Below are 11,495 nucleotides of genomic sequence, written 5' to 3' on the forward strand. Positions count from 1 at the left end.
TATTTTTATTAAATTACAATTTTATGTATATATATATTTTTTTAATAATTTTAAAAAAATATACATTATTTTCCTTTAAAGAAAAAACATTATATATTTTTTTTTTTATGAATAGAATAATTATGAATATAAAATTATAAATTCATTAATAAACATCGAATGATAGAAAAATATTTAAATAAAAATAATTTAATATAAATTAATAAATAATTTACTAATAAAATAAAAAAAAGATATAAATCTTTTAATAAAATAGACTTTATAAAAATATATGTATATAATTTATTTTATTTATATAATAATAAAAATATTTTAGATAATGTAAAAAAATAAATAAAATCATTTATTTTATATTCAGCCTAGTTTTTAATTTCTTCATTAATAATTATTTTCTTAAAAATAATTTATTTAATATTAATATGTTTAAACTTAAATTTAATATAAAAACTTCAAATAATTTATATATCAATATTCTTATTAATCTTTGTTTTTATATATTAATATAATATACATCAAAAATGAAAATAATATAAAAATTAAAAATTAATCTTAAAAAAAAGTATTTATAAATCTATTTAATAGTTTTAAAATAAGGTTTTAATTAAAGTTATATTAAGTATTGTTGTTTATATATATGCATATAAAAATGATATATATATGTAATTATAAATTTTAAATTACATAAATATACTTATATATATTTTATATAATTTTATTTTATTATATTGTTTTTTTAAAAACACTTATTTATAATAATAATCAAATTTTACTAGATTTTTTATATTAATATTTTCTTATTTTATTATTTAATGTTTTGTAATATTTTTAATATTTTATAATATCTTTAAAAAAAATATATTCTAAAATATTCTAAAAATGTTAAAATAATAATTGATTATCTTTTTAAATAATATTTTTAATTTATAAATATTATAATTAAATTAAGAAATATTTTTTTTTTACAAAGATTTTTAATTAATGTGTATATTATTTTTTATTAAATTTTTCAATAATATAATTACTTTTTTTAAAAAAAAATTATTTTTTAGAAATTTATATAAAAAATTAATATATTTTTAATTATATGAAATATATAAATTATATTATTATTTTATAAATTATTATTTATATATAATTAGTAAAATAATATAATATAATATTTTTTTAAAAAAATATATGCTAGTATAAAACGACCAACAAAATGATGAATTCAATTCTGAATAGTATAAAATGAAAATTGATGAATTATATAATGTAGAATAAGAAAATATAAGTGAAAACAACAATAAAAATTAAAATAAATAAAACCAAGAAATTTAAAAAAAATTAAACTAAAAATAATTAAATATCAAGATAAAAAAAATGATAAATGCAAAGAAAGAATAGATTTTTGTTAAAAAATAGATATATAAAAAACGATACATAATAAACGTAATATGTAAGATATATGGGAAATACAAAGGGATATTTAATATACAAAGGATAGCCTTTAATTACGCTAGGACCAAATTGTAAATAAAATTTTTAAAAATTATAAATCTTAAAATATATTATTAAGACAAAACTTTTTTCACAACATTGATTATATGCTGCATTTGTGAAGTTTTAATTTCTAAATATTCTTTATAACTAAAATATTATTGGTTTTATTCTATTACATTTTTAAATGTTTAACACATATCAATATATTTATTAACAGGAATATTAAATCCTGGAATTGCAAGTTCTAGAGAACAAGCATCATAAGAATTATAATAATAAAATTTGTAAAAAATAATATATATAATGTATATATATATAAATATATATATATATATATATATATATATATTTTTTAAAAAGATATTGTTATAAATGTAATATTGTTAAAATTGGAGAAACTTATCATTGTAATGATTGTGATGTTTGTATTTATTAATTTGATCATCATTGTCCTTGGGTTGGAAAATGTGTTGGAAGTGGAAATGTTTTTTTTTTTAGGATTTTTTAGGTTTAACTACATTTCTATTTTTTATTATATTATATTTTGTTATTTTATTATATTTTCAAAATGATATTTTTATTTTTTTTTTTATATTTTTCATTTCACATCTAAAGACTAAATAATATATAATAAATTTTGGGTATAAATATTTAAAAATATAAAATAATATTAATAAATAAAAATTAAATAAAAAAAATTCTTATTATTAGTAAAAATATTAAATATTAACATTAAAAATATAAAAATGTCAGAATAAAAAGGATTCGCTACAAAACCCAAACTTTTTGGTAAATGGGATTACGAAGATGTGAAGATAAACGACCCATGCTTCCAAAATTACATAGCCTGTACCACAACAAAATCTTAAGTTTTCGTTCCCCACACAGCCGGTAGATATTAAGTAAAAAAATTCAGAAAAGCAACTTGCCCAATCGTTGAGAGATTAATAGGTACTCTCATGTTCCACGGTAGAAATGCAGGTAAAAAAGCTTTATGTATTAAAATAGTTAAAAATGCCTTTGAAATTATCCATATTTTAACCGGAAGAAATCCTCTTGATGTTTTTGTTAAAGCAGTCTAAAATGCTGGACCTAGAGAAGATTCCACAAGAATCGGAACTGCTGGCGTCGTAAGAAAATAAGCAGTCGATGTTTCACCTTTAAGAAGAATTAACTTAGCCATCTACTTCATTATTAAAGGATCAAGAGAAAGTGCCTTCAAATCAATCAAGTCGATCGCTGAAACATTAGCTGATGAAATCATTAATGCTGAAAAAAATAATACATAAAACTCATGGTCTATTAGAAAGAAAGACGAAATCGAAAAAGTTGCTAAAGGTAACAGATGATCTGGATATTTTAATAATAAAAAAAAAGGTGCTCTTTTTTTTAAAAAAAAAATATATATATATTCAGGAATACAAATAATATAATATTTTTAAGAAAAAATAATATTAGATATTTTTTTTTTGTGTTATTTTCCTTTTTTTTTTTTTGCAAATATTTAAATTACATAATTACTAATATTTTTTTATTTATTAGATAATAAATAATGCATTATTCATTTTTATTTTTTATAAAAAAAACTTTATTAATTAAAATTTTGTATATATTTATTATTTTCTAAAAAACTTTATATACATAAGTAGTAAAAATGAAAAAATAAAAAGCATATATATTTATATATAAATATATATAAATATAATAAATATTTTTTTTTATTTTATTTTTTATTCAAATTAATAAAAAAAAAATCTTTAAAGATCATTAAAGAATCACTTAACATTATTGTCAATATCTCCAATTATCTATTCTAAATAATTATTTTAACTATTATATTATAAAGCTTATAAAATTGAAGTAAATTTAGAATTATCAAAATATGGATCTCTTATACTAATATTTTATCCTTATTATTGACTATAATTATGTATATTTTCTTATTAGCTATTTTAAACTTAATTTTTATCTTATAAAATTTCGGTTTTACTTTATTTTATATTAGATTCACTTTCGAAAACATTATTTTATTTATTTTCATAAGTTATCAAATTATTTTATTATTGAATATTATTATTTTCTTTATTATTTTAAAAATTCTATAAATGTTAACTTTTATTAAATATAGTATTATTATTAAAAGATTTATATTTATTCTAGCTCAAAAGAATTTACTTTAAATCAAAAGAGTTTTCTTAAAATAATTCTACTAATTTCGGGTCTAACATTTATATTAATTTTTAATCAATTAAAGATTTTTTATGTATTTTATATTAAGTTATTATATTAAAAGCATTTTAAGCATCCTAGGCTTTCTAACAAATATCTCTATTATCAACAAACATCATTCCAATAGTTTTATTTTTCGCATTCTCCTCAATTATTTCTATCTAATTTTTATCCTTTGAAAAATCAGACATTTTAAGGCTTGGTTTAGGTAAATATTCAAAAAGCTTCAATTAATTTTCATCTAAAAGTAAATACTTAAGCTTTTCGACTTCTATAAGTTTATTTATAATATAAACTAAGTCGATGTGTGTATATAGTTTATCTGTTGCAAAAGAAATCATTTTTTATTTTTAAGATTAATAAATTTTAAAAATATTAAAATAATTCCATATATATTCACATATTTTTATCTTTACTTCATTAAATTAAACTTTAAAAAAATTATTAATTTCTTTATTTAAATTCATCATTTTTTTTTTTTTTATATTTTCACTATTTTTAAGATTTAATTAAATAGTAGCCCTATTATTCTTATTATTTTCTTTATTTTAATCTTATTCCCCTACAATATTAAATAGCTACTAAACTAATTTCCTATTAAGTTCCAATTCAGAAATAGGCCAACAAATAGCACACCCTATAGTAACCATTAAATTAAACATACCTCCAATTTAGGCCAAAGCAGTATCTATTTTCAAATAGGTTCTAGTATAAATCGACTCTTTGTTTTTCTCATAAGCAATATTAAAATTAAATAACATAGAACTAGTTTTCTATAAAACTTGTTCTCTATCTTGTGAATAGCTTACAGCTCTTTCTGTGATTATATCAGAGCCTAAATATCCATAATCGGATTAAATATAATTATTTCTAAGGTAAATATTAACGAATTTATAAAAAGAAGGACCTGATTTCCAAAATAGGTTTTTTCCAATATTTTTAAAGGGAGATTTTTTATTAGTAATATCAACTGTAGTGTCACTAATTTGCATTGTAACTGCGAAATTCTCCAGTTTTTCCTCGACTTCTTCACTCTTTAAACATTCCCTATCCCCACCTTACTCACATTTATGTAATTAAATTTCTATATTTTTATATATATCAGCCGAAAACTCCCCTTCTAGGGAAATTCCGGTCTAATCAATACTTATGCAATACATATTTTTGTAATCTTACTTAAGAAAATAATCCTAAGTACCTTCCACTTAGAAATTTTGAGGTATACATGATTCCATTTTTATTGGAGTATAGGTCCATTTCTTAGTTTTTTAGCCTGTTTCTTAATCTAATTCTATTTTGGCGGTTTATAAAGTAGCTTTTAAATAATAAACTTTCTCGTTTATAAAATTACGGAATTTCTAGTCGTTTATTCCGAGGGCTATTGTGAATGTTTTTGGAGTTATTTAAAAGTTTTCGGGTTAATAGACAAATCTTTCTTGAAAAATTACTGAAGGATTTTCCCTTTAAAATAATTTCTTTGATACAGAAATTATCTGAAATAAAATTAAGGAAAGGATTATTAAAGTTATTATTCCGCCGAATTTAGTCTTATGAAGAGGTTACTGATTGTAACGAATTCCTATTGTTTTTCCAAATATATCAATACTTTCGAATATACTTGTTTAAGCTAATTTAACATCATACATTTAATTTTATTGTTTATATAAATTTTTTATATATTTTTTAAATAAAAATTAATATCTTTTAATAATTAATAATAAAAAACCATCTTTTAAAAAAATATAAATTTTTAAATTATAATGTTGATTAGTAAAAAAATATAAAAGATATTAAAAATTAAAATTATATGTACAAAATAATGGATATATGTATAAAAAAAACACTCATATATATATATATATATATATATATATATATATATATATATATATATATATATTTTCTTTTTATAATATTATCATTTAATCATTTATTAATAATTATTAATAGTTTATTTAATTATTATTATTAAATAATTTAAAATATTAAACAATAAAAATATTCATAATATAAATTAAAATATATTCTTAAAAATACTATTTATATTAGTATAAATAAATTTAATATTTTAATATACAAATATATTTAAATTCAATTAAATATAAATTTATTATTTTTATTTTCTTTCTTAAAAAAGTAAATAAATTCATAAATAAAATTACCATTAATTATAAATAAAATAAACAAAAATTAAATTTATATTAATATTATATACGTAAAATTAAAAATGGCATAAAAAAAAACAACGGAAGTAAATTCAGGATGGATAATACCAGGTATATATACATTTAATAAAGAATATCTTAACAAAATAAAAAAAGATATATAAAAATAAATAATACAAAAAAAAAATAAAAAAATATAAAAATAAAAATAAAGATTAAATAGCTTGGTTAGTTCAAGATGGAATAAATATGGCTGAAAGCAGTATGGACGAATTATACGTTAAAGCAAAGATAATAGGTTTTAACAAGTAAACAAAAATAGCCACATGTAAAATTGAAGATAATGGTAAATAAGTTGAAGTTTCCACATCGCGACTTTAAATAAGGGCATTATTAAAAGAAACATATTAAGATATGGTAAATATGGATATTCTAAACGAGCCTGAATTACTATTAAATTTACGAACTAGATTCGATGATAATAAAATATATACATATGTCGGCCCTACCTTATTAGCGGTTAATCCTTTCAAAGGAATCGAAGGAATGTATTCTGAAAGTAATTTAAAGTCATATATGTGTATTGTCGATGGAAGTTCCACAGATAAGGGTTTATATAAAAAGTTAGCACCTCATGTTTTTGGATTAACTGCTTAGGCTTTTAAAGATTTGTTCGAAAATAATAAAAATTAAGCTTTGGTTATTTCAGGAGAATCCGGAGCTGGGAAAACTGAAAATACGAAATATTGCATGAAGTTTTTAACTTCTTTAGGTCAATATATGCATTCTTAAGACTAAAAAGAGCATAAAGCTACAAATGAAACTTCTATAGAAGATAAAGTTAATTTTTATAAATATATTTATATAAATATATATATATATAAAAGATATATTTATATAAATATATATATATATAATATATATATATATATATATTTTTATATTTTTATTTATTTTTTAATTATTTTTATTTATAAGATTTTAAGTTGTAATCCAATTTTAGAAGCCTTTGGTAATGCTAAAACTGTCAGAAATGATAATTCGAGCCGTTTTGGTAAATATGTTACTATGATAGTCAACAAAAAAGATAAAAGTATAATAGGTGCTTAAATTATTAATTATTTATTAGAAAAAGCTCGTATAACTTAATAAGTAAATATTTATATTTATAATTATATATATTATTTTTTAAGGGTCAAAATGAAAGAAATTTCCATATATTTTACCATTTTCTAAAAGGTGCTAAAAAAGAAGTTTTATAAAAAAATTTCCTTACCTATCCTGTAAATTTCGAAGAATACGAATATCTAAACAAATCTAAATGTTATGAAGTAGGTAAATTAGACGATATAGCTTTGTTTAATGAAGTAGAAGAGTCTTTTTAACTTTTAGGTTTTTCGGAAGTAAAGGACTCTATTTTTGCATGTTTATCCGCCATATTGAAAATCGGGAACATAAAATTAGATGAATCAACCTATACAGACTAAACCCCTTGTAAAATAAAAGACTCTAATTTAATTTCTTAAATATGTAAACTTCTAGAAGTAAATTAGACTGACTTAGCAAACGGAATCACCAATAAATTAAGGAAGGTTCAAAAACAGGAATTTTTAAGTCCTTTAACACCCTCAGAATGCATAAATATGAAAGATACAGTCGCTAAATATTTATACGAGAAACTTTTCAATTGGATAGTCATAAAGCTTAACTAAATAATCATTCCGGCAGGTTATGACCCTAATAATGGTTTAACAGGAGGAATTGGTCTTTTAGATATCTATGGATTCGAAGTTTTTAAAGAAAATGGTTTCGAGTAGTTTTTCATTAATTATACAAATGAGAAATTATAATAATTATATATCCAATATGTATTTAAACAAGAAGAATAAATCTTCATAAGCGAAGGCCTTCAAAGCTGTTTATAATATTTAACTTTTACCGACAATAAGCCTGTAATTGATTTACTTGATCAACCTCCAAATGGCATTTTTAACACTTTAGATGATATTTGTTAAACTAAAGGGGACGACTCTAAATTTTTGAATAAAATAAGGCAAATTCATAAAAATAATAAGTATTTTATAACACCGAAAATAGCTTCTAAAGCCAATTTTACAATCGTTCATTCGGCAAAAGAAGTAGAGTATACTGCAACTAATTTTACAGAAAAAAACGTAGATTCTTTATAAGATTTACTGGTGAATACATTATCTGAATCTAAAAATATGCTTTTCAAAACACTATTTTCTTTTTCTAATGAAAATGCGGATACGAAAAATAAAGCCAAATCCTTAGGTGGTAAATTTAGAGTCGAAATGTAAGTACTTATGAATGATTTAATGGCTTGTGATTGTCATTTTATTAGATGTATTAAACCCAATGATGAAAAAAAAAAAGACCTTTTTAAAACTATTTATTCTTTAGCGCAAGTTAGGTCTTTGGGTGTCCTTGAATCTATTAAGGTTAGAAAACAATCTTATCCTATAAGGAAAACTTTTGAATAGTTCTATAGTAGGTATGCTATAGCTGCTTAAGATTTTAGATCTCCATAATAATTGATTGATTAAAATGTAGATTTTAAGGAACTTACTAATAAGTAATAAATACATATAAATATTATAATATAAATAAATAATATAAGATATATGTAATATATTTAAAATCTATTTATATATATATATTAATTTATATATACTTAAATTTTATTTACATTTTTTTATTTTAATTAAAAGATTATTCGAAACTATATTTAAATCGTAATAAACAAGTACTGATATTTTATTAGGTAAATAAAAAGTTTTCATGTAAGATAAAGGTTAGACTGATCTGGAATTAATATTTGATGAATAACTAGTTAATTTAAATAAAATAGTAAATAAAATTTAAAAAGCTATATATAGGTATTTATTTCGAAAAAATAAAATATAAATTAATTTTAAAATGAAAATAGAGCTAAATAATTAAAAATATTAAGAAGGAAATTATTTTTAATTAAATATTTACAAAAATTAATAAAAGTTAAATAATAATATCTAAAATTCAAAGCCTTAAGAAAAAAAGTCAGAAAAATATAAAACTGGGTAAAAGCAAAATTACAAAAAGCCCTAATAAAAAAATACAGAATAAGTGCTTTGGCTCTTTAAAACTATTTTAAATATAGTGCTTAAATTTTTTTATACATAAAATAAAAATAATAACTCTTATAATTATAAAGGTCAATAAAAAAATTCTTATTTAGATAAAGATTAAAAAAATTAATGTTTTGTAAATAAAAAATAACGGTAAAAAACAAAAAATTCTTTATATAAATAAATAAATAGATTTCTATTTAAAATGCCTTTAATCTAATTTTGAAAAGAAACGCAATTTATATATAAAGAAAAGTTAGAGGATTTTTAGTCAGAAATAAATATTAAGATTTTATAAAAAGAATTCAAAATATAGGATAGGTTATAAGAGAGAATAAAGCGATTTTAAAAATTTAAAAAAGCATAAGAATGTTTATAAAGAGAAATGAATTTTTAAAGAAGAAAAAATTGGCAATGAAAGTTTAAGCTATATGGAAAATGAAAAAACTTTAGACTGAATATAAAATTTTTTTAAATGCTTCGAAAATTATTTATAGAAATATGAAAAAATATATTATTAAAAAAAAAATAAGGGAAGAAAGATTTAATGAATATGTTAAAAGTATTGATTAATAAAATTAAGAATATTAATAAAATTAAGATGATTAGTTTATTGAAATTAATAACAATTAATATAATTCTAATAATTAATAAAATTGTAAACAATAATAAGAAAATAAAAATAATTGTGTATAGTTAAAATAACAGTAAAAATAATAGAAAAACTAAGAAAAAAAATAAATATAGTAAGAAAAAAAAAAAAAAAAAATAGTATATAATAATCATAAATAATATAAAATAAAAATATAAATAGTATTTAAAATTTATAAAAAAAAAATGACAATGAAGAATTATAATAATAATAATAGTAATAAACAAATAATAAATAATCTCCATAAAAAAATATATAATAATAAAATATAAATAATAATTAAACAACAATTAAAAAATAAAAATTATAAAAAAATAAAAATATATAAATATAAAAATAAACTCTAAATAAACAAACATTTTAAAAAAATATAAATATTAGAAAAAATAATAATAATAATAATAATAATAATAATAATAATAATAATAATAATAATAATAATAATAATTATAATAATACTATTAAATATTAATAATCATTAACTTATTTAAATTAATAGGATATTTAATAATTTTACATATAAAAAGATATTTAAAACCCTATAAATTAATAAGGATAAGATAATTCATTAGAAGATTAACAAAAAAAATAAGAAAAAGTGGTAAAAATTTATTAATATGACGACCAAAAGGATTAAGAAGAATAACTTGATTAAAAATTTTCCCCAGCTCGTTAACAAAAATATATTAATTAACCTCTTTAAACCCCAAAAAAGATAAAAAATGACTATCTTTTTGACCAATACCATTCTATAACTTTATAAGATTAAAAAATATACTTATTTTCCCACCTTATAGACCTAGAACTACTCGTCGACACTTTTGAAATATACCCTAAAGGCTGGAAAAATATATATGAGACCCTTTTTAGCAAATAATTCCAAGTAAAAAACTACATATAGTAATTATAAATAAGCGAAACCCATACATTAGCAATAAACAATTAAAATTAAATTTTTACTTGGGGAATGAATGATTTTGGATAATTAGGTATAAACTAATAATAACCTTAAAATTATGTAGAAATTGATTATTTTAAATAAAATATGATCGAATAAGTAACTGTAGGTGATAATTTTTCAATAGTTTTATTAAAAAATGGATAATTATTCGGCTGGGGAATAAATAATAAATCATAATTAGGTTTTTATGATGAAGAATCCACTTATTCTGTTGATTTACCAACAGAAATTACGACTATTAAACAAAAAGAAGACTCTTCTGTATCTTTTATTAAGGCTAAGTTTGATATTTCTTATATTTCTTTATCTAATGGGTCTCTTTATTCTAATACGACTAAAAATTTGCCTTTTTAGAAAATAAATGTGCCTTTTAAGGTCTCTAGAGTGTCTTGTGGGTTTAATTTTTCGATGTTTTTAAGTTAATAAGGTTAACTGTATTCTTAAGGAATTAATACACATGGATAGTTAGGGGTTGGTGATAAAAAGGAGAGAAAAGAACCTGGTTTATTGGCAGTTTTTAAAAACCATCAAATTGTTTTAGTTGAATGTGGGTTCGCACATACTGTATGTATGACTAGTTATGGAAGAATCTTCCTTTGGGGTTGGGGGTACTATGGGTAATTAGGTTTTGGAGATTTCAGTGATTAATTAGAACCTAAGTAAGCCAATTTAAATAATTTATATAAAGATAAAATTATATAAATTGCTACTATTAGAACAAGTACAGTATTTCTATTGAATAATTAATAAATTCTATGGTTTGGAACTAATGGAACTATTAAGAAAATAAATACTCCTACATTATTAAATATATCATAAAAAGTAAAATAAATATTAATCTAAAAAATATTCAAATATACTTATAAATAAATGTATAT

The 11,495-nt window shown here is 19.1% G+C and overlaps 3 protein-coding genes across 3 annotated transcripts, besides 24 other annotated features; 2 read left to right on the plus strand and 1 right to left on the minus strand. All coding sequences in view use genetic code 6, as the record gives it.

The window, feature by feature from the left end:
- The first annotated feature begins 166 nt into the window (after positions 1-166).
- Positions 167-199: a microsatellite.
- A 601-nt stretch (positions 200-800) lies between these two features.
- Positions 801-848: a microsatellite.
- Positions 849-1,089: 241 nt separating this feature from the next.
- Positions 1,090-1,135: a microsatellite.
- Positions 1,103-1,138: a microsatellite.
- Positions 1,139-1,776: 638 nt separating this feature from the next.
- Positions 1,777-1,831: a microsatellite.
- A 169-nt stretch (positions 1,832-2,000) lies between these two features.
- Positions 2,001-2,044: a microsatellite.
- Positions 2,006-2,046: a microsatellite.
- Positions 2,047-2,128: 82 nt separating this feature from the next.
- Positions 2,129-2,167: a microsatellite.
- Positions 2,168-2,201: 34 nt separating this feature from the next.
- On the plus strand, positions 2,202-3,002 carry IMG5_142270 (hypothetical protein; the record flags this gene model as incomplete). Its single annotated transcript, XM_004031289.1, has 1 exon — positions 2,202-3,002. A coding segment is annotated over one exon (630 nt), but the record flags the coding sequence as incomplete, so codon positions are not given.
- Positions 2,869-2,948: a microsatellite.
- A 160-nt stretch (positions 3,003-3,162) lies between the features above and the next one.
- Positions 3,163-3,194: a microsatellite.
- Positions 3,195-3,643: 449 nt separating this feature from the next.
- Positions 3,644-3,684: a microsatellite.
- Positions 3,664-4,946, minus strand: IMG5_142280 (hypothetical protein; the record flags this gene model as incomplete). Its single annotated transcript, XM_004031290.1, has 2 exons — positions 3,664-3,703; positions 4,294-4,946. 2 exons carry the CDS (start codon positions 4,944-4,946, stop codon positions 3,664-3,666), a joined length of 693 nt encoding a protein of 230 aa, XP_004031338.1.
- A 611-nt stretch (positions 4,947-5,557) lies between these two features.
- Positions 5,558-5,611: a microsatellite.
- Positions 5,612-5,843: 232 nt separating this feature from the next.
- Positions 5,844-5,895: a microsatellite.
- Positions 5,854-5,904: a microsatellite.
- A 34-nt stretch (positions 5,905-5,938) lies between these two features.
- Positions 5,939-8,649, plus strand: IMG5_142290 (myosin head, putative; the record flags this gene model as incomplete). The annotated part of the gene is made up of 5 exons (XM_004031291.1): positions 5,939-5,987; positions 6,091-6,716; positions 6,855-7,028; positions 7,070-8,472; positions 8,609-8,649. Coding segments are annotated over 5 exons (2,293 nt in total), but the record flags the coding sequence as incomplete, so codon positions are not given.
- Positions 6,022-6,098: a microsatellite.
- Positions 6,037-6,089: a microsatellite.
- Positions 6,726-6,812: a microsatellite.
- Positions 6,731-6,809: a microsatellite.
- Positions 6,810-6,851: a microsatellite.
- A 921-nt stretch (positions 8,650-9,570) lies between the features above and the next one.
- Positions 9,571-9,612: a microsatellite.
- A 287-nt stretch (positions 9,613-9,899) lies between these two features.
- Positions 9,900-10,109: a microsatellite.
- Positions 9,927-9,993: a microsatellite.
- Positions 9,948-9,995: a microsatellite.
- Positions 10,042-10,114: a microsatellite.
- The last annotated feature ends 1,381 nt before the right edge of the window (positions 10,115-11,495 follow it).

Source organism: Ichthyophthirius multifiliis (assembly GCF_000220395.1).
Source record: "Ichthyophthirius multifiliis unplaced genomic scaffold scaff_1120509251107, whole genome shotgun sequence".
Lineage (NCBI taxonomy): Eukaryota > Ciliophora > Oligohymenophorea > Hymenostomatida > Ichthyophthirius > Ichthyophthirius multifiliis.